Genomic DNA, 25,305 nt, shown 5'->3' with positions numbered 1-25,305 from the left:
GAGACACACTTTCTCTGCACTGCAGCTTTCTGTCATCCAAAGTCTTCACTGTGAGACACACTTTCTCTGCACTGCAGCTTTCTGTCATCCAAAGTGTTCACTGTGAGACACACTTTCTCTGCACTGCAGCTTTCTGTCATCCAAAGTCTTCACTGTGAGACACACTTTCTCTGCACTACAGCTTTCTGACATCCAAAGTCTTCACTGTGAGACACACTTTCTCTGCACTGCAGCTTTCTGTCATCCAAAGTGTTCACTGTGAGACACACTTTCTCTGCACTGCAGCTTTCTGTCATCCAAAGTCTTCACTGTGAGACACACTTCTCTGCACTACAGCTTTCTGACATCCAAAGTCTTCACTGTGAGACACACTTTCTCTGCACTACAGCTTTCTGACATCCAAAGTCTTCACTGTGAGACATACTTTCTCTGCACTGCAGCTTTCTGTCATCCAAAGTCTTCACTGTGAGACACACTTTCTCTGCACTGCAGCTTTCTGACATCCAAAGTCTTCACTGTGAGACACACTTTCTCTGCACTGCAGCTTTCTGTCATCCAAAGTGTTCACTGTGAGACACACTTTCTCTGCACTGCAGCTTTCTGTCATCCAAAGTCTTCACTGTGAGACACACTTTCTCTGCACTACAGCTTTCTGACATCCAAAGTCTTCACTGTGAGACACACTTTCTCTGCACTGCAGCTTTCTGTCATCCAAAGTGTTCACTGTGAGACACACTTTCTCTGCACTGCAGCTTTCTGTCATCCAAAGTCTTCACTGTGAGACACACTTTCTCTGCACTACAGCTTTCTGTCATCCAAAGTGTTCACTGTGAGACACACTTTCTCTGCACTGCAGCTTTCTGTCATCCAAAGTGTTCACTGTGAGACACACTTTCTCTGCACTGCAGCTTTCTGTCATCCAAAGTGTTCACTGTGAGACACACTTTCTCTGCACTGCAGCTTTCTGTCATCCAAAGTCTTCACTGTGAGACACACTTTCTCTGCACTGCAGCTTTCTGTCATCCAAAGTCTTCACTGTGAGACACACTTTCTCTGCACTACAGCTTTCTGACATCCAAAGTCTTCACTGTGAGACATACTTTCTCTGCACTGCAGCTTTCTGTCATCCAAAGTCTTCACTGTGAGACACACTTTCTCTGCACTGCAGCTTTCTGACATCCAAAGTCTTCACTGTGAGACACACTTTCTCTGCACTGCAGCTTTCTGTCATCCAAAGTCTTCACTGTGAGACACACTTTCTCTGCACTGCAGCTTTCTGACATCCAAAGTCTTCATTGTGAGACACACTTTCTCTGCACTGCAGCTTTCTGTCATCCAAAGTCTTCACTGTGAGACACACTTTCTCTGCACTGCAGCTTTCTGTCATCCAAAGTCTTCACTGTGAGACACACTTTCTCTGCACTGCAGCTTTCTGTCATCCAAAGTCTTCACAGTGAGACACACTTTCTCTGCACTGCAGCTTTCTGTCATCCAAAGTCTTCACTGTGAGACACACTTTCTCTGCGCTGCAGCTTTCTGTCATCCAAAGTCTTCACTGTGAGACACACTTTCTCTGCACTGCAGCTTTCTGTCATCCAAAGTCTTCACTGTGAGACACACTTTCTCTGCACTGCAGCTTTCTGTCATCCAAAGTCTTCACTGTGAGACACACTTTCTCTGCACTGCAGCTTTCTGTCATCCAAAGTCTTCACTGTGAGACACACTTTCTCTGCACTGCAGCTTTCTGTCATCCAAAGTCTTCACTGTGAGACACACTTTCTCTGCACTGCAGCTTTCTGTCATCCAAAGTCTTCACTGTGAGACACACTTTCTCTGCACTGCAGCTTTCTGTCATCCAAAGTCTTCACTGTGAGACACACTTTCTCTGCACTGCAGCTTTCTGTCATCCAAAGTCTTCACTGTTAGACACACTTTCTCTGCACTGCAGCTTTCTGTCATCCAAAGTCTTCACTGTGAGACACACTTTCTCTGCGCTGCAGCTTTCTGTCATCCAAAGTCTTCACTGTGAGACACACTTTCTCTGCACTGCAGCTTTCTGTCATCCAAAGTCTTCACTGTGAGACACACTTTCTCTGCACTGCAGCTTTCTGACATCCAAAGTCTTCACTGTGAGACACACTTTCTCTGCACTGCAGCTTTCTGTCATCCAAAGTCTTCACTGTGAGACACACTTTCTCTGCACTGCAGCTTTCTGTCATCCAAAGTCTTCACTGTGAGACACACTTTCTCTGCACTGCAGCTTTCTGTCATCCAAAGTCTTCACTGTGAGACACACTTTCTCTGCACTGCAGCTTTCTGTCATCCAAAGTCTTCACTGTGAGACACACTTTCTCTGCACTGCAGCTTTCTGTCATCCAAAGTCTTCACTGTGAGACACACTTTCTCTGCACTGCAGCTTTCTGTCATCCAAAGTCTTCACTGTGAGACACACTTTCTCTGCACTGCAGCTTTCTGTCATCCAAAGTCTTCACTGTGAGACACACTTTCTCTGCACTGCAGCTTTCTGTCATCCAAAGTCTTCACTGTGAGACACACTTTCTCTGCACTGCAGCTTTCTGTCATCCAAAGTCTTCACTGCGAGACACACTTTCTCTGCGCTGCAGCTTTCTGTCATCCAAAGTCTTCACTGCGAGACACACTTTCTCTGCGCTGCAGCTTTCTGTCATCCAAAGTCTTCACTGTGAGACACACTTTCTCTGCACTGCAGCTTTCTGTCATCCAAAGTCTTCACTGTGAGACACACTTTCTCTGCACTGCAGCTTTCTGTCATCCAAAGTCTTCACTGTGAGATACACTTTCTCTGCACTGCAGCTTTCTGTCATCCAAAGTCTTCACTGTGAGACACACTTTCTCTGCACTGCAGCTTTCTGTCATCCAAAGTCTTCACTGTGAGACACACTTTCTCTGCACTGCAGCTTTCTGTCATCCAAAGTCTTCACTGTGAGACACACTTTCTCTGCACTGCAGCTTTCTGTCATCCAAAGTCTTCACTGTGAGATACACTTTCTCTGCACTGCAGCTTTCTGTCATCCAAAGTCTTCACTGTGAGACACACTTTCTCTGCACTGCAGCTTTCTGACATCCAAAGTCTTCACTGTGAGATACACTTTCTCTGCACTGCAGCTTTCTGTCATCCAAAGTGTTCACTGTGAGACACACTTTCTCTGCACTGCAGCTTTCTGTCATCCAAAGTCTTCACTGTGAGACACACTTTCTCTGCACTGCAGCTTTCTGTCATCCAAAGTCTTCACTGTGAGACACACTTTCTCTGCACTGCAGCTTTCTGTCATCCAAAGTCTTCACTGTGAGACACACTTTCTCTGCACTGCAGCTTTCTGTCATCCAAAGTCTTCACTGTGAGACACACTTTCTCTGCACTGCAGCTTTCTGTCATCCAAAGTCTTCACTGTGAGACACACTTTCTCTGCACTGCAGCTTTCTGTCATCCAAAGTCTTCACTGTGAGACACACTTTCTCTGCACTGCAGCTTTCTGTCATCCAAAGTCTTCACTGTGAGACACACTTTCTCTGCACTGCAGCTTTCTGTCATCCAAAGTCTTCACTGTGAGATACACTTTCTCTGCACTGCAGCTTTCTGTCATCCAAAGTCTTCACTGTGAGACACACTTTCTCTGCACTGCAGCTTTCTGTCATCCAAAGTCTTCACTGTGAGACACACTTTCTCTGCACTGCAGCTTTCTGTCATCCAAAGTCTTCACTGTGAGACACACTTTCTCTGCACTGCAGCTTTCTGTCATCCAAAGTCTTCACTGTGAGACACACTTTCTCTGCACTGCAGCTTTCTGTCATCCAAAGTCTTCACTGTGAGACACACTTTCTCTACACTGCAGCTTTCTGTCATCCAAAGTCTTCACTGTGAGATACACTTTCTCTGCACTGCAGCTTTCTGTCATCCAAAGTCTTCACTGTGAGACACACTTTCTCTGCACTGCAGCTTTCTGTCATCCAAAGTCTTCACTGTGAGACACACTTTCTCTGCACTGCAGCTTTCTGTCATCCAAAGTCTTCACTGTGAGACACACTTTCTCTGCATTGCAGCTTTCTGTCATCCAAAGTCTTCACTGTGAGACACACTTTCTCTGCACTGCAGCTTTCTGTCATCCAAAGTCTTCACTGTGAGACACACTTTCTCTGCACTGCAGCTTTCTGTCATCCAAAGTCTTCACTGTGAGACACACTTTCTCTGCACTGCAGCTTTCTGTCATCCAAAGTCTTCACTGTGAGACACACTTTCTCTGCACTGCAGCTTTCTGTCATCCAAAGTCTTCACTGTGAGACACACTTTCTCTGCACTGCAGCTTTCTGTCATCCAAAGTCTTCACTGTGAGACACACTTTCTCTGCACTGCAGCTTTCTGTCATCCAAAGTCTTCACTGTGAGACACACTTTCTCTGCACTACAGCTTTCTGTCATCCAAAGTCTTCACTGTGAGACACACTTTCTCTGCACTGCAGCTTTCTGTCATCCAAAGTCTTCACTGTGAGACACACTTTCTCTGCACTGCAGCTTTCTGTCATCCAAAGTCTTCACTGTGAGATACACTTTCTCTTCACTGCAGCTTTCTGTCATCCAAAGTCTTCACTGTGAGACACACTTTCTCTGCACTGCAGCTTTCTGTCATCCAAAGTCTTCACTGTGAGACACACTTTCTCTGCACTGCAGCTTTCTGTCATCCAAAGTCTTCACTGTGAGACACACTTTCTCTGCACTGCAGCTTTCTGTCATCCAAAGTCTTCACTGTGAGACACACTTTCTCTGCACTGCAGCTTTCTGTCATCCAAAGTCTTCACTGTGAGACACACTTTCTCTGCACTGCAGCTTTCTGACATCCAAAGTCTTCACTGTGAGACACACTTTCTCTGCACTGCAGCTTTCTGTCATCCAAAGTCTTCACTGTGAGACACACTTTCTCTGCACTCTATCTTAATAATGTCAGTGAATTTTACCTGCTCTTCTGTCCAACTGTTTAACAAGGCATTAGAATTTTTGAGGGTAGGAGTTTTCCCATTTACCCCTGAAGATTGTGACTTAGGACACAGCTGACTAATCCTACAGTGTTAGTTTTCTCTCAATAATAATTGGCATATTTAACTGATAAAGTGCTTGTGTCTTTAAATTAGAAGTCTATAAATGAGTGAGCAAAATCTCCTATGTACACCATTGAACAGTTACCATAAAAAAATTTAAAATAATAAATACAGCCAACTCTGGGTAATGAAAACCAAAATTGAAAATGTGCTCTTTCTCAGGATATCTTTCATCTCTTTCTTTTTTCAGAAAAATTACTGAAACAATATAGCTTCTGTACATTGTCAGACAATTTCCAGTTACCATACAAAGAATTATGGTAACTGAGATAACAAACTATGGTTTATTAATGTTAAGGTATGCACATAAACACACAAACATTGTGGATCATCTTCATTGTAAGATTATTTTATCTCTCTTTTTCTCAGTGATTAAAACAAAATCTACAACCTCTAAGTTCCTAGGTCATTAGCTGAATACACTGTAGTGAGCATAATTTCTCTAACACTTTGTTGACTGGAACATCAGAGCTCCCTAATTTGTCTGATTTGATTAGTACCACAACCTATCAGAATTCAGCTGAAGTGAAATCAATCATTGACAAATAATTAAGTGTCGATTGATAACTGTGTCAATATAAGATCAGGAAATTTGGGTCATAAGAAGATTAGTAAATCTGTGTAACTCACAAGGGGATGAAATGACTCCCCCTTTGTAACATTTTTTGTAACAATGTCAAGAGATGTTACAAGGTGATTACATACTGGTGTTATTATTTTCAGTTAACTTTTCTTGATTGTCAAGTGGTTTAGTAGAATAGTTTCTTGTTTATTAGTAGGATTTATTTTTGATAAATTTGAGCTATTTTTGTCACCCTCACCTCCATTCTGTTTACAGTGACCATGTGTTTTTTATCTGCAGGTAAGAGCATCATTATAACTTTATACTTTCTATTTGTTATTCTATAGTAAGATTCTGTTTAGCTATTATTTTGGCTTTTCAGACACCATTTTTTATCTCAAACTTTAAAGCTTTAATTTAACCTGTTATTTGATTTGTAACATCTTTCGTTACACTGACGATGCTTTCACCAAACGCGTTTGTCCTTTTAGTCACTGGGATGCTATAATGTGATGGTTAATCTCACTATACATTGGTAAAAAGTGGCCAAAGAGTTATAGGTGTGTAGTGTTAGGTTGCCATCTTTCTATTTCATCATTTCAAATTTAGAAACAGCTAATACAGGTAACTCTTAATTAGTTTTACAAAATATTCAACGAAGCTAATGGTATTTATTGTTGATGTAGCCTTGTTTTAAATATTTCTGAAAAAAAATGTATCTTAAACATTGTACAATTAGGGCCATCTATGTTTATCATAATTTTATAAGGATTGCACTCAGAAATAGCTGAGCCTGATGAGGGTTACTGCAACATACCTGAAAGATTGTTGTTGTTTTTCATATAAATTCACAGATAAAACTGCTAAAATCACTCATACTTTATACAAACGTTTGTTTTTTTAAAACATTAAATTAACTTTAACAAATTTGGCTTTTATATTAATCCAGAAAAAAATTAAAGCAAGAAGCTGGTAACCAGGAAACAGTAAAAAGTACTCTTTTTATGTACAGTTTCATTTTCACACCAGATTACAACATGTTTTCTTTTATAGCTGTGCTCTGTAGCTGTGCATGTTATGGAACTGACAAAGAATGTTGCCGATGCCCTTTTAAGACAAGTGCCAGTTGGTGAAAGAGAAATGCATCTTCATACTAACGAGATAGGAATGTGGATAAAGAAGGTCGATCAGAGTTCATATGAAAGGTCATCTTTGGGACTTAATGAAAACAACCAGATCATCTTACCTGCCAAAACAAATATAAATTTTTCATCTGTACAAAACGTCATTCTTATAAAAGTAAGATTTCTGATAAATCTTCAATATGAAGTTGTTTTATTGTATGTTAAATTTAAAAATGTAACAGTATTTTTTTTTCTCTGAATTATCATTCACCTTAGTGAATGTGACAAATCATGTTGAGTATACAAATTCTTTAGTTACACCAGTGGCCTTATTTATATATATAGTTAATATTAAAACCAAGTTTACTGTGAAACAGTGTGTTTTCAGTTTCCAAATTTATTTTTAAAATCCTGCTAAAATGAAAAAAAACGTTTGATAAGACAACACTTTGCCACTGTTAATGTTGTGTCATCGGGTATCTTATACAACTGAAAACAACATGTTAAATACTCCCAATGATGACATCACAAACATAATCTTGACCTTAGCATAATTATAAACCTACTTTGCATTTTGTTTATTACAGTTTTGTATTTCTGACTAGAAGAGCTTCCTTTGTTAACAAATAATCTCACTTTCACAACATTATTCTGTATCTTTAAGATGTTGGTAGACATGTTATAGAGCACATCCATGTTCCACTATTATAATAGTTAAATTTCTACCAGCCCCCTCTGTACAGAGATTATTACCATTTTTTACATTCTACACTGCAAACTACATTTTTTGTCAAATGTGATTGGTTTGATTCCATTCACGTTTTATTTTTCATTTAAAACTAACTTATGAATTATATTGTAGGTAATCAATTCCAACAGGGTATTGATTATTGTTTGTTTTCTTTTCATTTTACAGTTCTTTCACTCCAAGTTAAACCCTTTCTTGTGTCATGAGTCTTCTAGATATATCAACACTCATACTGTTTTATTTAGTCTTCAGGACGAGTCAAAGAAAGAAGTTCCTTTGATTTCAGAAGAAGTGACAAACTTAGAAACTTTTATAAAACGAAAAGGTAAGACATTCATAAAAGACATACATACATAAATCATAAGGACAGAAAGAACTGATTGTCAAATTCATATTTCAATTGTATAATTTTATAATATCTTGTTAGGACTAATGATAATTTCAAACACCTCATTTTGTATTATTCCTATACAATAGAAGAAGAATATTTTAATTGTATGACTCTGCTAACAAGACATTTCCCTCAATACATTGAGTATATTGGGACAATCAAAATAAAGAACCTAAACCTATCAAATAATACCATTTGAAATAAAATGAAGTCAGATATTTCTTGTTCAATAAATTTTGGTCAGGCATGGCCAGATGGTTAAGGTACTCAACTCATAATCCAAGGGTCCCAGGTTTGAATCCCCATCCCACCAAACATGCCTGCCCTTTCAGCTGTGGGGCTTTATAATGTGACAGTGAATCCCACTATTTGTTGGTAAAAGAGTAGCCCAAGAGTTCATGGTGGGTGGTGATAACTAGCTGCCTTCCCTTTAGTCTTACACTGCTAAATTATGAACGGCTAGCACAGATGTCCCTCGTGTAGCATTGTGCAAAATTCAAAGCAAACAAAAAATAATAAGTCTTCACTTTTCAGTAGCTGTACTTTTTTATTATTTTATTTTTATCTGTCTAATTATCATCGTGAACATGATATTCACAATGTATGAAAAAGCATAACTCTAAAGTAGGTTGAAACTGTTATACATTAAATTATATTTTTAATCTCAAAATAGCAATATTGCTTGTGCTTTTCAATTAAAATTTTATTCAAGTATGAAAACCTGTGGTGGAGGAATAAAGGTCATTTTAACAGTTGTATAATTTACAGTCAGTATTCTTAAGATGGCTGATGTGAGTACTAAAGCCGTCTTGAGAACACATGTTTACTTCAGGTGGGTTTCTTGGCGTCACAAATTTACAGTCTGGATGAGATTACTCATGAAAACAGTGTAATATCTAGCTGAACTTAGAAGTTAGAAGAAAATAATGAAGTGATAGAGCAGTGTGAAAATAATGAAGTGATAGAGCAGTGTGAAAATAATGAAGTGATAGAGCAGTGTGAAAATAATGAAGTGATAGAGCAGTGTGAAAATAATGAAGTGATAGAGCAGTATGAAAATAATGAAGTGATAGAGCAGTATGAAAATAATGAAGTGATAGAGCAGTATGAAAATAATGAAGTGATAGAGCAGTATGAAAATGATGAAGTGATAGAGCAGTATGAAAATGATGAAGTGATAGACAGTATGAAAATAATGAAGTGATAGAGCAGTATGAAAACGATGAAGTGATAGAGCAGTATGAAAATGATGAAGTGATAGAGCAGTATGAAAATAATGAAGTGATAGAGCAGTATGAAAATAATGAAGTGATAGACAGTATGAAAACGATGAAGTGATAGACAGTATGAAAATAATGAAGTGATAGAGCAGTATGAAAATGATGAAGTGATAGAGCAGTATGAGTATGAAAATAATGAAGTGATAGAGCAGTATGAAAATGATGAAGTGATAGAGCAGTATGAAAATGATGAAGTGATAGAGCAGTATGAAAATGATGAAGTGATAGAGCAGTATGAAAATGATGAAGTGATAGAGCAGTATGAAAATAATGAAGTGATAGAGCAGTATGAAAATAATGAAGTGATAGAGCAGTATGAAAATAATGAAGTGATAGAGCAGTATGAAAATAATGAAGTGATAGAGCAGTATGAAAATGATGGGTGAGAAAGCTATCTTCTAGATTTAATGATAATATAATTTACCCTAGAGTTATGGTTTCTTTATAAACTGCTGCTAGTTATTGATGCTTATAAAGCTGATACTCCGTTTGAAGCAATGTCATCTCAGTAAAATTGGTTGACGGCATTGTTTTAGTTTTTGAGTTATCATGTAATGAAAAAGAAGAAGGAAAAAGAACAAGAAATTCAAATCTTTTTTTCACTATTATGTTTACAAATATTATCAGAACTTATGACTCAGTCATCATACAGATATTGTTATAAAGGGAACATGGCATAGTATAATAAATTATTGAGGGGATATTGAAAATACCATTTTGATGAACAATCTGAGACATTCCAACATAGTCAGTGCTGCCACCTGTCGGATACCCACAGTCCTTACTTCATTCATGCACAGATTTTGTGCTGAAGTTTTCCGTCTGTTGAGACTAAAAGTTCCAACAACAAACCTGAGCAGTAAAACAAGGTTTTCACTGGAAATGAGTTAGAGAGAACTGAATAAATAAAGTGTGCCTAGATTTTAAATATCACCTTGTCTTCTTTGTCCAGCAGATGGCATCACCTTTGTGACCTAAGTACCCTGACAGCCACCAATGGAATATCTATTGATAGCCAAACTGTGGTTATCAAAGGATATTCCAGTTGTAACTAGTTTAACCCAGGCTCAAGATACACACTTAAATATTCTTAAAGGTAGAAAAGATTATCTTAAAAACAAAAAAAGGAATAAATGGCTTGGAACAAGATAATGTTTTACACCCAGGACAACATAGTGCTGCCATTACTGTTACACCCTGGACAACATAGTGCTGCCATGACTGTTACATCCTGGACAACATAGTGCTGCCATGACTGTTACACCCTGGACAACATATTGCTGCCGTGACTGTTACACCCTGGACAACATAGTGCTGCCATGACTGTTACACCCTGGACAACATAGTGCTGCCATGACTGTTACACTCTGGACAACATAGTGCTACCATGACTGTTACACCCTGGACAACATATTGCTGCCGTGACTGTTACACCCTGGACAACATAGTGCTGCCATGACTGTTACACTCTGGACAACATAGTGCTACCATGACTGTTACACCCTGGACAACATAGTGCTGCCGTGACTGTTACACCCTGGACAACATAGTGCTGCCATGACTGTTACACCCTGGACAACATAGTGCTACCATGACTGTTACACCCTGGACAACATATTGCTGCCATGACTATTGCACCCAGGACAACATAGTGCTGCCATGACTGTTACACCCTGGACAACATAGTGCTGCCATGAGTGTTACACCCTGGACAACATAGTGCTACCGTGACTGTTACACCCTGGACAACATAGTGCTACCATGACTGTTACACCCTGGACAACATAGTGCTGCCGTGACTGTTACACCCTGGACAACATAGTGCTGCCATGACTGTTACACCCTGGACAACATATTGCTGCCGTGACTGTTACACCCTGGACAACATAGTGCTGCCGTGACTGTTACACCCTGGACAACATATTGCTGCCGTGACTGTTACACCCTGGACAACATAGTGCTGCCATGACTGTTATACCCTGGACAACATAGTGCTGCCATGACTGTTACACCCTGGACAACATAGTGCTACCGTGACTGTTACACCCTGGACAACATATTGCTGCCGTGACTGTTACACCCTGGACAACATATTGCTGCCATGACTGTTACACCCTGGACAACATAGTGCTACCATGACTGTTACACCCTGGACAACATATTGCTGCCATGACTATTGCACCCAGGACAACATAGTGCTGCCATGACTGTTACACCCTGGACAACATAGTGCTGCCATGACTGTTACACCCTGGACAACATAGTGCTGCCATGACTGTTACACCCTGGACAACATAGTGCTACCATGATTGTTACACCCTGGACAACATAGTGCTGCCGTGACTGTTACACCCTGGACAACATAGTGCTGCCATGACTATTACACCCTGGACAACATAGTGCTGCCATGACTATTACACCCTGGACAACATATTGCTGTCATGACTATTGCACCCAGGACAACATAGTGCTGCCATGACTGTTACACTCTGGACAACATAGTGCTACCATGACTGTTACACCCTGGACAACATAGTGCTGCCATGACTGTTACATCCTGGACAACATAGTGCTGCCATGACTGTTACACCCTGGACAACATAGTGCTTCCATGACTGTTACACCCTGGACAACATAGTGCTACCATGACTATTGCACCCAGGACAACATAGTGCTGCCATGACTATTGCACCCTGGACAATGTATTGCTGACATGACTTCAGAAATAATAACTTACAGAGGTAAATGGTACACTCACATATCATAAAGTTGTTACGTCACAAACAAACAACATGGTAACATATAAAGTTAATATCCAGTCATAAAATCCACTGAAAATACTAATGCATATAATAGATCTGAATTTCTTTGAACTGTATTAAAAATCAGTTTTTTGTGAAAATAATAAATGTATTTTTGTGTTATGACTGTCACACCACATGGGATGTTGATAGTGTACTTTAATTTTTCATTTGTAGTTATTAAGTGAATGATACAGAATTGTTTGATTAGGTTTGTAAATAAATTATACATTCAGTACCATACAACCTTCTGTCAGTGTAAAAATATGATAATAGGAATGTTTTCCTTATAGATAGAGCAGCACAACGTGTGAAAGGAATAGCACTGATACAGAATACTTCTAGCTTGACAGATGATGATATTACACTTCATAAATTTGTTATAACCCAAGAGTATGTGTCCCTTCAAATAGTAATTCACCCTAAAAGAAAAATGAACAATTTATCGTAAGTATAATGCACACTTATTATGAACAAAAACTTATTGTTCCTTCTCGGACAATAAGTACTTGGAGAATAATGAAATGATTTAACTTCATGTAGTATTTTTTGTTTCAGAAACATTTCTTAACGAATGTAACAGGTTCTTTTATTCTACACTATGAATGATCAAAACGTTTATACCAGGATTCTTAAAAACAGAGTGGTATTTATCAGAATTTTTGCAAGTTGAACAGAATAATCGCAGATCAAAAATACCACTTCAGACTGTTAGTAATAACACGACTAAATCTCCAAGTCAACAGTACAGGAATTATTACATATATATGTTACAGATTTGTTTTCAATTTCACCAAAGGTAAAATTGACATGAGAATCTATGATGTATAGCCCTTATGTTTTCTTTGTTCTATTCGTTTCAGTGATTTTTGATAAGTAAAAACATTAGAACTAGACTGTATTAAAAAATGCAGATAAAACTGATTCTTATGTATTAGATAGATAATGCTGTTGGATTGAAGGAGGTACTTAAGATATACTTTATTCATTTCCACCCCAGTGATAACTTTTTATCAATATCACATTATGCAAAAGCTGGTACATGGGATTACGTTGAAGTATAGCTAATCACTAATTTATAAAAGGTAATTTATATTATTGTAGGTTGTGATTAAGTTTCAGTCTCAACCTGTTATAACAGACTTTTCAAATGCTTCACTCATTGTACCTTTCACCAATGCTCGGAAAACTACACAGTATGTACTGACCGTACCTGAAAGTATGCTACATACCGGTATTGGAATCTACTATTTAGGGGGTTTTGCCATATGTTGATATCGTTGTAGAACAGCTTGATCTGCAACACAGCTGGTTGCAGCAAGCACCAATATGGGAGGACAGTAGTTATGAGAAGCTGTCACAAGAGTATACCTTATCTCTGTTTCTCTCTCGCTGTTTATTCTGGAATGAACAACAAGATGAGTGGTCACAATTAGGCTGCCAGGTATGACTAATAGCATTATTTCTAAAAAGTTATTAATATATTGTTAAATATAATTATATATGTATTTATTGGTTATGTTGTATTTCAGTTTCTTTGGTGTAATGATATTTTCTGTATCACTTTACTACAAATTAATGTCTGGATGTTTTTCCCAACACTTTATTGAAGTGTCTTTAACAAACCTTTCTTGGAACTGTAATAAAAGCATATACAGGTAATATTTTCTTTCTAGATAAATTTTTCCCATACCATAAAGTTTTATCTTGTATAGATGTTAGTTCAACATAGATGTATTCCTAGTAATTAATACTGTAATTTTACAACTTACAGCAGCATATGTTTATTATTTGTGTTAACAAAACCTCACTAGAAAGAGATATTTCAACAGAAATTAAAACTGTTTTGGAAACAACTTTTAATGTTTGGACTCTCTGTGTATCTTTTCAATAACTAATACTATATACCTTACTAATTTTAATATGTACAAGAATAATCTCTTTTACTTTAGCTGCAAAGATTTTTTTTTCTTGTAGAAATCTAATTTCTCAAGGTATCAGGATTACACATAGATTTTAAAGTATATTTTCCAGAATGCAGTTTTAAATGGGAATTTCTTCACTCAATCGGTCAGTCATACCAGTTCAACACTGTGTTCTGTTCTGACTGGTCTTTTTCACACTTTATTATCCTGTACCTCTTCCTGTAGATCACTTTGTATTCTTCTCTTTCTGGCCTTCTATTCCCATTAATTTACCATCTATTGAATCTTCATTCCAATGTGTCAGTTCACAAAGTCGCCTTGTCCAGTGATTCTTTGTACCTACTTCTTTGTCTCCCTGAAATGTTTTCCTGAAAACTACGTCAAGTATCTACTGTCTGAATTATCACTCTCTGTTCATACTGTTTTGTCCATGTCCAGTTTTCTGCTCAGTGTGCACCACACGTGTGTGGCTGTATTCATGACCTCCAGAACAGAAATATCACATGATAAATGTGTAGAGATTGAAGTTGTGGCTGGTGGAAGTTACAACAAATTGAAGCAAAATTTTATATCTCAGTAGAGGTGTGTGGGCATTCTGAAGAGGTTACTTCAGATGAGAATTTTTAGTGACAGAAATTAGTAAGTGGAAAGTCTAAACAGTTCAAAAGTTTAGTAATTTTGTGAGTGCTCATTCAGTGATGCTTGACAGTTCAATGACCTTGCCAAAGGTAGAGGTTTGGGTGTACATCCAAGACATTAGGATACATATAAGCACAAAGTGGCCTCACTAGATGAGTAGCTGCTCTAAAACTCTTGCTTGAGAGTGATAACCAAACCAAAAGGTTGAAATGCACATCAGTCTTAGAATGATGGAACAATTACAGCTGTGTAATGTACTTTAAATTTTAATATTTAGTAACAATTAGTGAGTTTGTTCAATGACTGAGGCAGAATATTATCACAGTGAATATGAAGTGGAGTTGGGTAACAGTGATTTTCTATTTAGCTCTTACAAACTTACTAGTATTAATATCAGAACTTTATGAAGATTAAATCGTGTTATATTCATTATTCTACAGCTATTGTTTCACCACACATCCTGCAAGCTTTGGATCGCTGTTTTATGGAAGATAAATCCCTGCCCAAATGGTCGTATTCCTGAAGGAATGATGGATACAGATGTATTCACTGTCATACAATTTTCTCTCTGCATTGAACAAACTCTTTGATTGTTACTAAATAATTAAAATTTGGAATAAATTGTAAAGAGTGCCCTCCTCCTATGTCTCAACCAAAGAGGTTGGAGGTCAACAGCATGCTAACACTGACGGGTACAAATACATTCTGTTATTTCCTCAGACGTAAGACCACTTGGGAAAGGATTTAACATCAAACAAAATGATCATGCAAAGCTTGAAGCATGTGTAGTTAAACAGTGTTTGTAGAATAATGAACCTAATGGAACGTTCACTGACGTAGTTTAATCGTTATAATGTTCGAATCAAATTGACTTGGCTGAACAATAGAAAGTAATACAGGTTATTTGTAAGAATATTTTATAATCATATGGTTCAATATAAGAACAAGAGGTTCTAATTAGTGTGTTGTTTTAAAGTGTATATAAAGTAATTACTTTTGTTTCTGTGTTTTCTTTAATAATATAGTGTATTAACAATGAATTTACTATTTAGTTTCAGTTAATCAGCACTTGTGACTTTTGTATATGTATCACCCGTGCATTTCTATAGTTATTTACAATACCTATATAAGTATTATTCTTTGTAACAACCAGCTTAAAATAACACTGAAGTGTTTGCATGTAGCACTGTAGTTGCTTTACTTTGTTGACTAGGTTGGACCACGGACTACCAAACAAATATCCATTGTATGTGCTCTCATCTTTCTGTCTTTGCAGCAAGTTTTTGGTTACTCCAAATACTATTCAACTTCGAACTCTTCCCAAGTTTTAAAAAACATGACAAGTAACATGATTATCATCTGCTCTGTCTGTACTGTGTGGGGAATTTACATTTTATTTATCATTTGGGCTAGAAGAAAAGATAGAAATGATGTTCTGAAGGTGAGGTTTGTTCCCTGACTTATGAAAGGTCCGAAAACCGTTAAGATACTGTCAGAATTTGAAGTAAAATTTATGTTTGTTATATTCTACCTGAAACTTGATTTAAACTCCAACTGTTTAAGTTTTAAATGTATGAAAAACTATCCAGTTGAATTACATTGTGAAAATGAACTACAGTGGAACCCCTCTAAGTGGCCACCCCTCAGGTTCGGTCACCTCTTGAAAGTGGCCATTGAATCACAGTCTTTTTTTTTGTTTACATAATCCCTAATTATATGCAGTGAAACCCTCTAATCAGGCAGATTGTCTCAGTCCTGAAGGGCTTTAGAGGGGTTCCACTGTATTTCAGTTTTAAGGTATATGAACTCTATGTAGTATTTGCACATGTTCTAAACTAATGTATTTAATTTAGGAGTCCTGTATTTTCTATTCAATACATATCTCATCTGATGATGCCAGGTCAAGCTGATGAAAGAATGCATGTTTTCTAAACTTTTTGTTGTATTTTTGTCGTCAATAAATAATAAAGAACGTTTCAAGTTCTTTTTATCTGAAAAACCTTTCCAGAAATGGTAGTGTAGCTTTTACTTGTGTTTGACTGAAGTTGATTAAAACATAGGATGAAGCTTATAGTTAATGCTTTACCCTAAAGATTCATAGTTAACAACAATATATGTATCAAATGGTTTATCTTTCTTCATATTTATACAGCATCTATTTGTAAATATGGAATGCATCCTATGTGTTTATATATATAATCTGTTTGATAAAATTTAAGTGAAATAACTTATGGGTCCAGTATTTTCAAAATGATGAAGTAGAATGTAATGTTATCAGAATTCATGGTCCAAGGAACGTGATGTAAGTCACAAGAGGGTAAAGAAAATCATTCAGAGATTAGCGTTTTTAGAGGGGTGGTGGTGTTGGTTATACTCAAAACTAGACTTGCCAGTTTGAATAGTTGAAAACTTTATAAAGAAATTGATTTAATTATTATTAACTAAATTTATCTTGTTTTTGGAAAGAGAACTCACCTTTAAAATTTTTTTTGATAGAGGGCAGTTGTGGTATTGGAAGATAATAAACCTTCTGAAACATATGCTTACCTCATTTCTGTTTACACTGGCATGTGGTTGGTAAGTGTGAAAATTGTTATTGATGTATACATGCTTTTTATTCATACCACAGTTAGTATGTGAAAGTTAAAAATACAAAAACATGTATATTTTGACCATATTGGCTGTCTCTTTGTGTATGTTAAGAAAACCAAATGTTTTAGAGTTATTTGTTTTAGAAATGATGTAGGATTTCCAATAGTAAGTACCTCACATGCATAACATTTTAAATTCTTATCCAGTTGGAATCATGTACTAGATTCAACTTAAGGTGTTATTTTATTTAGACTTTTTGGTCAAGGAACATTTCAATTGTTTCACCTTTGTATAGAGGATTATCTTGTGACTGTCACACTTAATAGTGGTGTTTCTGCTTTCTGGAGACTGTTTTCTGATTGATCAACTACAAACAGACAGTGCTGCTTTGATGTTTCACACCAGATTAATTTTGTCATTAGATGAGGAGAAAGTTGATATTTCATGAATGACTTAAGATTTGTTGAAGTTTTGTCTGTGTGTTAACCTTTTATCCATTACCTTTGCTATTCATCACTAAATAACTTTATTTAACCTCTTAATTCAGCCTACTTCACTTTTCAACAGATCCCAGTAATTTTATTGTTATTTAAGTAATGCTAGGTTTTGTAAGCCTGGATAAGGATCTCAGTTGAAACAGTCTTTGCCTTCAGAGAAAGAACATGTTAGTATCTTACACAAATAAGCTGAGACTTGTTGAAGTTTCTTCTAAGTTCAAATAACTGCAACCGTCCAGTGTTCAAAGCAAGAGGACAATGCTGTATTTGTGTTCTAAATGTTATATATAATTCATTGTCCAGTCTCTTTTATTATCTTTTCACTACCTATCTAGTCACTATTAAGTAAATTATACATGAGAATACTACAGGTCTTTAAATATTAATGCTCACAACATAGTTGTATATTGTTATGATGTCACCACTACCCTAGTTAGTTAAGCTTTAACATTTGAAACTTTGAGGCTAAAGTAACAGCATATCATTGAGCAGAGTTCATGAAAATAAATAGTTTTAAATTATCATTTTATACATAAAAAAACAACAAATTTGAGCTCTGTTAGAAAGCTGTGAAATTTTTTTAAAATTCATTATATCTGTCAAGAAACTCAAAATTTAATAACCTACAAATGCACTTACCTTGATCAATGCTTAATATCACATGTAACACAGTATGGTTTCAAGTACTTCCTGGGCTAATGTAATTTTTTGATAATTTTAAAATAGTACAATTTAAAATCATTTTCCAACTTCAGAATGGAGATTAGAAATCATAATAAAACTCACGATTACAAAATCCAGTGAAAAAGTCTGTGAATACCTGATGTTTTGGCTTTTGCCTTTCCACGTGTAAGTTGAAAGGTGAAAGTCAGAATGATGGACATTGAATAAAATTCTCTTATTGACTTTGCAGTCATGATTTTTATAATAATAACTTAAAATGGTTAAAATTCACTCTTCTTGCTCGTTGCTGCCCTCTGTCTGCTTTTTCTTTATACATGCCATAAACCATGCACTCTTCTTGTTGGAGTTAAGTAAATTCCAATATGTTTCTCATCTAAATCATCATGTGCCATCTATTAACCAACAGTAGCATAATATGCTCGCATGATGTATGTAACTCCCTCTACATTGTTTCTCGTTTGGCAGATGTAGTCTTCCCTCAGTTGTGTCCATATAAGTTCCCTACAGTGGACACTTAATGAACAATGAAACCTTACACAGGATCCTCTTTCTAGTACCATTTCTTTTCCTCCTTTCCAAAGAATTGATCTGCTGTGGTGACACAACAATCCCATACATTGGTGGGTGTGACACGACCTACCCCATGTCTGGATGTCCGTCTCTTCATAAACATTTCTCTCCAGGGATAGGGAGATTGGGTCGATCACCACGTAGCTTTGGACCATTGGTCTCTGGAAGGACTCATCTTGCATCTCAGTGTTCTCGAACGTCTAACAGTTCATCAGGTGTTATCTCACTTCCTTTCTCTCGCCCGTTACTGTCTGGTGATGGTTAATTCTGACAACTCTACAGTTGTGACTCTTATCACCACAAAGAGGACGGGGCACACTGTGTAGAAATCATTGTTTCTGGATTGATTTATTTGCAGTTGGCATTTTTCATACATTTTTTCATCTTACTTATTTTCTTCTTTATCCTGAGTGATCTTTTTTCTCCAAGACCATGACAGCTTGGGAAGATTGTTCCTTCTTTTCTCCCATTTCTTTATCTTATTCTGTGTCACATTTTACCCTCATCTAGACCCCGACAGATTGCTGTGTTCCATTGGAGCCCTACAGTATTATGTTGCAGGTACAGCTACCCTACAGGGTACATGCAACTATCTTTTTGTTCCCTGGCAACTCTTCTTTTAGGATCTTTCTCTCTCTACTCTTACAAGTAAGGTCCATCTTCTTGTCCAATTGGCTTACTCCTTTCTACCTTCTTTCTCCCACACCTGTTGACTTGTGCTCTCTCATCCATAGCTTTGCATGATCACCATAGAGATTGGGTGTTCCACAAGATTACCGGAAAGTTGTCTAACTTGTGATAGTTCTTTCATAAATATACCCATTCCAGACTGTACCACCCTTGAACTGCATTGATGAAACAGAAGGGGATAGCTGCTCATTCCTGCAATGCCTCGAGTGAACAACTCTCTGTGGTATGCTTCTCAAAACATGGTATCATGTTCAACCATTGCATTGTCTCCAGTGATGACATTCCTTTGGACTCTCCAATACATCCTTATCCTCCGTTTTTGGGTCAAGTACGGGAGTCCTTGTTGCTTTCCATTTCCAAGCCACTGGGGCAGTTGACCATGAAGACATCCTTCTGAATGGGTTCCACAAAACGTTGATTGTAACCATTTAGTCAAGAGTGGTGGTGTTGTTCTACTTTCTGGATGGTGTAGCCTCCTTACACTATATACGCTATTCTGGACTTGATCCATCACTGAATTGGTTGATATGGCCTTCTACTGTTCATTTACACATCCAGTTGAGTTGATTTGTCAACTTAGTGTTTGATGTGGCTTCCTGTTACACATCCCATACCACCTGGAGTTGATTTAGCACATATGCAGTTTACCCTTTGATTGGAAGCCCTGGTGTTGACATCAGTTCTCAGTGTTGAGAATTTGGATTCAAGTGAACCAGTCAGTAGAAGTTCTCGAACAAGTTTAATCCACTCTCTCGATGCCAACTGGCCAGTCCCAGAATGCTGCAGCTGTTGATACTTGTGTAATACCCAGGGATTGGAGCAGATCTTAATCCCCAATTCTAGGCCAGAGGTGAAGATGGTATGATGAATGGTGGTACCTCATATTGGACGTTTTGGATATAGTTGTCTTGCTGAGTATGGTCTGATGTGCCTTAGCCACTCTACATCTCATAATTTCTGTCCTTGTGTTTCACGAATTAAACACAAGGGTGAAGAGTATTCCTGACTTAGAAGTGGTGCAGCTCCCCTCCTTTGGTCTTCAGATCTCTGTCTGTCATGGTCAGAGACACTTTTTGGGGTGCTTCTGTTATTCTATTGCACCAGTCTCTTCTCCTTATCGATGTGAGATTCTAGCTAATTGCCTGGTGCACACATCTTCTGCCAACGTCTGAAGTGTAGGTTCAGTACAGGAGTCTAGAAGGAGTCACTTACATGATATGAGCATATCATGCTGCAGTTGGTTAATAGATGGCACATGATGATTTGCATGAGAGACATGTTGGAATGTACTAATTACAATAAGGGGAGGAATGCAAGGCTTGTGGCATGAGTAAAGAAAAAGTTTGCGTATAGAGGGCAGCAGTGAATGAAAATGGCTAATCTTGTGAAAGGAGGTAAGTACCTATTGGAAATCCATTTTCAGTATAAGAAAATTATAACTTTCTATTCTATGTTCAATATTATTTTTTAAGTGTTCTTCTTTTAATAAAGAGATCAGGCTGTATACAGTTTTATAATGAATTTGTAATTTCTTCAGAAACAAATAAACATATATTTGTATTAAAACAATTTATTGAACTCGCATCTTTTATTATATCTCTCTTTACCAACATATATTTTTATTTATGATGTTTACTGAATGAAGTTAGAACGTACGTTGATTTCCAACTGACTACCCCCACCATAAAGTTTAATGGGTAAAATAAAAACTTGATGGCTTTTTCCCACTTAAGTCTGTACAAATAACACTGAAGGCAACATTGGGAAGCTAACATTAATTTTAAATGTATTGTGCTGTCTTTCAAGCTATAAACACGTGTTTTATACTCTGGTATGCAGGTTCTGTGAATTACACTAATTTACATGTATGCATTCCATTTACTTGTACCAATATAAACTCTTTTGCTTAGTATCAGTTTTAATTGTTTGTTGTTTTTTATATACCCCAATTTCTAGATTTTGTGATTTTCACTAATGCTCAGATAATTCACACCTAATCTTGTACCATACATTATAAATCTTATGGTTCATGGTTTGTACCCAACATAGTTCACCTTTACTTCCAATTTTTTCATGGTGTGCTGTACTTTAAACAGTAGACACCACGACTTCACTGCTGTTTAGTTATTGACTCTTGTCAAATTTATCTGATTCATGACAAAGACCAGCATTCTGTAACTTTGTCTTTTCTTTGTTCTTAGAATTCAGGCACAACTGCAAATGTTGGTATCCAGTTACTGGGAAAAAAAATGAATAGCCGAAAGGTTCTCTTAAGAGATTCTAACATGAAAAGGATGCAACAAGGAAGTAACGACTGGTTTTTACTTTCCACATCTCAATCCCTTGGTGGTTTGACGGGACTGAAGGTTTGGCATGACAGTGGTGGAGCAAGCCCATCATGGTTAGACAGCATATTATCCTGATTTATCTATCTGAAAAGTACTTAATAATATCTTAAATCTTATTGGTGCTGTTTATGAAATGATTGTTAGTTACTCTATTTGTGAGAGATCATCTTCTAACATGTATTTTCTTCTGTCTTTAAAAATATTCACTTACTAATTTCATTTCAGTACACACAAAATGGTTTTCCATATTTTACAGACCTCATTTGCCCTCTAGTGTGCTAAGGTACTATTGAAAATTAACTCGGTACTATTTAAAACACATAGCACTGAATGAATAAACAGTGATTGACTAAAGTAATATATTTACTGTTAGATTCATTACTTGAATTTAAATATGAAGACTTGTCTCTTATCAGATATCCATTGGATGACATATCTTCAAAACCACACTGTTAGGGTATTTTATGAGATATCCAGTGGAAGACATATCTTCAAAACCACACCGTTAGGGTATTTTATTAAGTTTATTTTCATGATGTACGTAAAGTGTAAAGCTAAAAGTATTTAAATACAGTGATATAATGCCAGCAACAGTAACTGGCAATCTATTACAAAAGAATGTGTACATCTGTTGTAGTGTTACTGATTTTTTTTATGTACACATAAATCATGTGAAGTTAGTTATGTGTGTACAAAAAAGTTGTTGTCTTACCAGGGGGATGTAGTAACAATAGAAAGGGTAAAATATGGAGAAATTGAGACTTCCTAAAGCTTTATTGTGTAAAGTTTTATTTTGTTGTATATAAAGTTAACATTTTGTGGTTATTAAGTAAGGTTTCTTGAATGTAGAGGTTAAAACAATTCCGTGCCTTGATAGGAATTTATTACAATGCTTCTCTACCTTGATGAGAAGTGATTATAACGTTTCTCTACCTTGATGAGAAGTGATTATAACGTTTCTCTACCTTGATGAGAAGTGATTACAGTGTTTCTCTACCTTGATGAGAAGTGATTATAACGTTTCTCTACCTTGATGAGAAGTGATTATAACGTTTCTCTACCTTGATGAGAAGTGATTATAATGTCTCTACCTTGATGAGAAGTGATTATAACGTTTCTCTCACCTTGATGAGAAGTGATTATAACGTTTCTCTACCTTGATGAGAAGTTATTATAATGTTTCTCTACCTTGATGAGAAGTGATTATAACGTTTCTCTACCTTGATGAGAAGTGATTACAGTGTTTCTCTACCTTGATGAGAAGTAATTACAGTGTTTCTCTACCTTGATGAGAAGTGATTATAACGTTTCTCTACCTTGATGAGAAGTGATTACAATGCTTCTCTACCTTGATGAGAAGTGATTATAACGTTTCTCTACCTTGATGAGAAGTGATTATAACGTTTCTCTAGCCTGATAGAAAGTGATTAAAACACTGAATTGTTGATGATTTCGTTGCAAATGCTCCTAGGTGTTTACATAAGTCAGTCAACAAATATATGTTTGTTACAGATATATGGGTGACATTCTTGTACATTTGTTTCTCAGTACTTGGTGAAGTTGCTAGTATAGAATTCGTGAAAGGTTATTTAGCAGGAGTATTCAGATCACTTTGTAATAGTTCATGAATTTATTCTCTTGTGTGAATATCTTTAAAAAATTCAAGTACCATATAATTTGTATTGATTTGTTTATTCAGGTACTTAAAGAAAATCCTGGTTAGAGACATCCAGACAAATCGTGCTTGGCTCTTTTATTGCAGAGCATTGGCTAGACATCACAACTGAGGGATTACACTGCCATTTAAAACCAACTTCTTCAAAAGACATTTCTAATTTTTTCCCTCGTTTAATGACACCAGTATAAGGTCAGAAATATTCCGTGACTGAAATATATATAAAATTACTACTTAGGGATACACATTGCTTGTTTTTTTGTATATATGAGCTCAAACATTATATATATGTAATAATCTACAGGCAATCTATGATTCACAAATATCAATCCATCATTTACCATCCCTTATTACAAACTCAGACTTGATTAGAAAAAGTGAAAAGTTAATTTATATACCTTCTCTTTATGCCACTCAAAACATGGATGTATATACTTTTTTAAAATAAAAATACTGAATTGAGTTTTTTTACCTCAGAAAAATTGGGAAAAATTCTCTTCAGTGGTTTGGTTTAAAAATGAACACGAGACACAAATCAGACAAATATTCAGCCGTATTACTCTACAACTGTGCAGAAATCCAGTCTTACATATCTGATTCTTGTTATTTATTTAAAATAAAATTGTCATCATATTTTAGAGAATGGAGAATGCTTCATATTTTATTAGGATAAAGATATCTAATCACAGAATATGAAGGTAAAACATTTTTACTTTTATCTCAACTCTATAAATAAAAGTAGAAATTCTTGATTATTCTCATAATGTTATGAGTATCTAAAGATAGCAAAATACATTTACATTTTTTTTACAAAATATTGTGGTTTTGAAATTGTTGGAGAAATTCATAATTATTCTTATGATATTTCATACAGCAGTTTACTGGCCCTTATGTAGCTAAAATAATCAGTTGATAGCTTAATTAGATATATATTAGTTCTGTTAATGAAAGGTATGGTGTATCTTGATTTTTTTTGTTTCAGTGACATGGTATGAACTCAATAACCCTAACTCACACGAATCTTCCAAGACAAGTAACTTACTAACTGAACTGTTAGGGTTTAAAACGTCTGGATCATTCATAGACTACAGCAAAACTTTTGTAAATGTTTAGGAGTTAGATTACTAATGTTAATGATGCCATGTTGTTAGTAAAATACCGTATTTAACAAGTTAATAATTGTTTTCTGTCATATCATAAAGTTTTGTGATGTCTTACAACACGATTACTAAAAACAACTAAATGAGTCTATATACAGGGTTGAGTAATAATATGAAAATGATTTTGAATAGACATATTGACCATTTACATCACAACTACAACCCGTACAAATCATCAGTGAAACAGTTTCAAAACTATATGTCTCAAGTAATTGTAGCAAAAATATTAAAAACGGTTCTCTGTCTGGAAAAAAAACAACACAAGTTGCTTCCATTTACATATAAAGTCAATCAATCACATACCTGAAAACAGTTGGAGAATAAAGTGAATATTAATGTTATTCAAGGCAAAGACACATCAATCAAATCACCATATTAGCAACTAGGAGTTTCTGCATAATGGGACTGTTAAAACTGGTATTGGATGATGGAAAGCTACAGAGAGGAGTGATGCGTTTTAGACATGACAGCTTTATGATGGAACATGTTG

The 25,305-nt window shown here is 36.4% G+C and overlaps 2 protein-coding genes across 2 annotated transcripts in view; both read left to right on the top strand.

The window, feature by feature from the left end:
* LOC143245992 (uncharacterized) overlaps nucleotides 1-14,467 on the top strand; it is a 64,437-nt gene extending 49,970 nt beyond the window's left edge. The window contains exons 15-19 of the mRNA XM_076492243.1: nucleotides 6,745-6,990; nucleotides 7,732-7,888; nucleotides 12,329-12,482; nucleotides 13,344-13,479; nucleotides 14,399-14,467. Coding sequence (XP_076348358.1) covers nucleotides 6,745-6,990; nucleotides 7,732-7,888; nucleotides 12,329-12,482; nucleotides 13,344-13,479; nucleotides 14,399-14,467 — 762 coding nt within the window. The remainder of the gene's footprint in view (nucleotides 1-6,744; nucleotides 6,991-7,731; nucleotides 7,889-12,328; nucleotides 12,483-13,343; nucleotides 13,480-14,398) is intronic.
* A 1,475-nt stretch (nucleotides 14,468-15,942) lies between these two features.
* On the top strand, nucleotides 15,943-23,781 carry LOC143246175 (polycystin-1-like protein 3). Its single transcript, XM_076492387.1, has 4 exons — nucleotides 15,943-16,040; nucleotides 17,096-17,176; nucleotides 21,834-22,033; nucleotides 23,680-23,781. Exons 1-4 carry the CDS (start codon nucleotides 15,948-15,950, stop codon nucleotides 23,765-23,767), a joined length of 462 nt encoding a protein of 153 aa, XP_076348502.1. The 5' UTR covers nucleotides 15,943-15,947; the 3' UTR covers nucleotides 23,768-23,781.
* The last annotated feature ends 1,524 nt before the right edge of the window (nucleotides 23,782-25,305 follow it).

This window comes from Tachypleus tridentatus, chromosome 3 (genome assembly GCF_004210375.1).
Source record: "Tachypleus tridentatus isolate NWPU-2018 chromosome 3, ASM421037v1, whole genome shotgun sequence".
NCBI classification, from domain to species: domain Eukaryota; kingdom Metazoa; phylum Arthropoda; class Merostomata; order Xiphosura; family Limulidae; genus Tachypleus; species Tachypleus tridentatus.
Note: the sequence above shows the minus strand (reverse complement) of the source record. Positions and strands in the feature narration are given on the sequence as shown.

Bases quoted from the DNA above. Each gene is read 5' to 3' on its own strand.
- LOC143246175 (XM_076492387.1), top strand. From the start codon at position 15,948: ATGATTATCATCTGCTCTGTCTGTACTGTGTGGGGAATTTACATTTTA. The intron at 17,177-21,833 runs GTAAGTGTGAAA...CTTTGTTCTTAG, and splicing joins TTTACACTGGCATGTGGTTG to AATTCAGGCACAACTGCAAA. The intron at 22,034-23,679 runs GTTAGACAGCAT...TTGTTTATTCAG, and splicing joins GGTGGAGCAAGCCCATCATG to GTACTTAAAGAAAATCCTGG.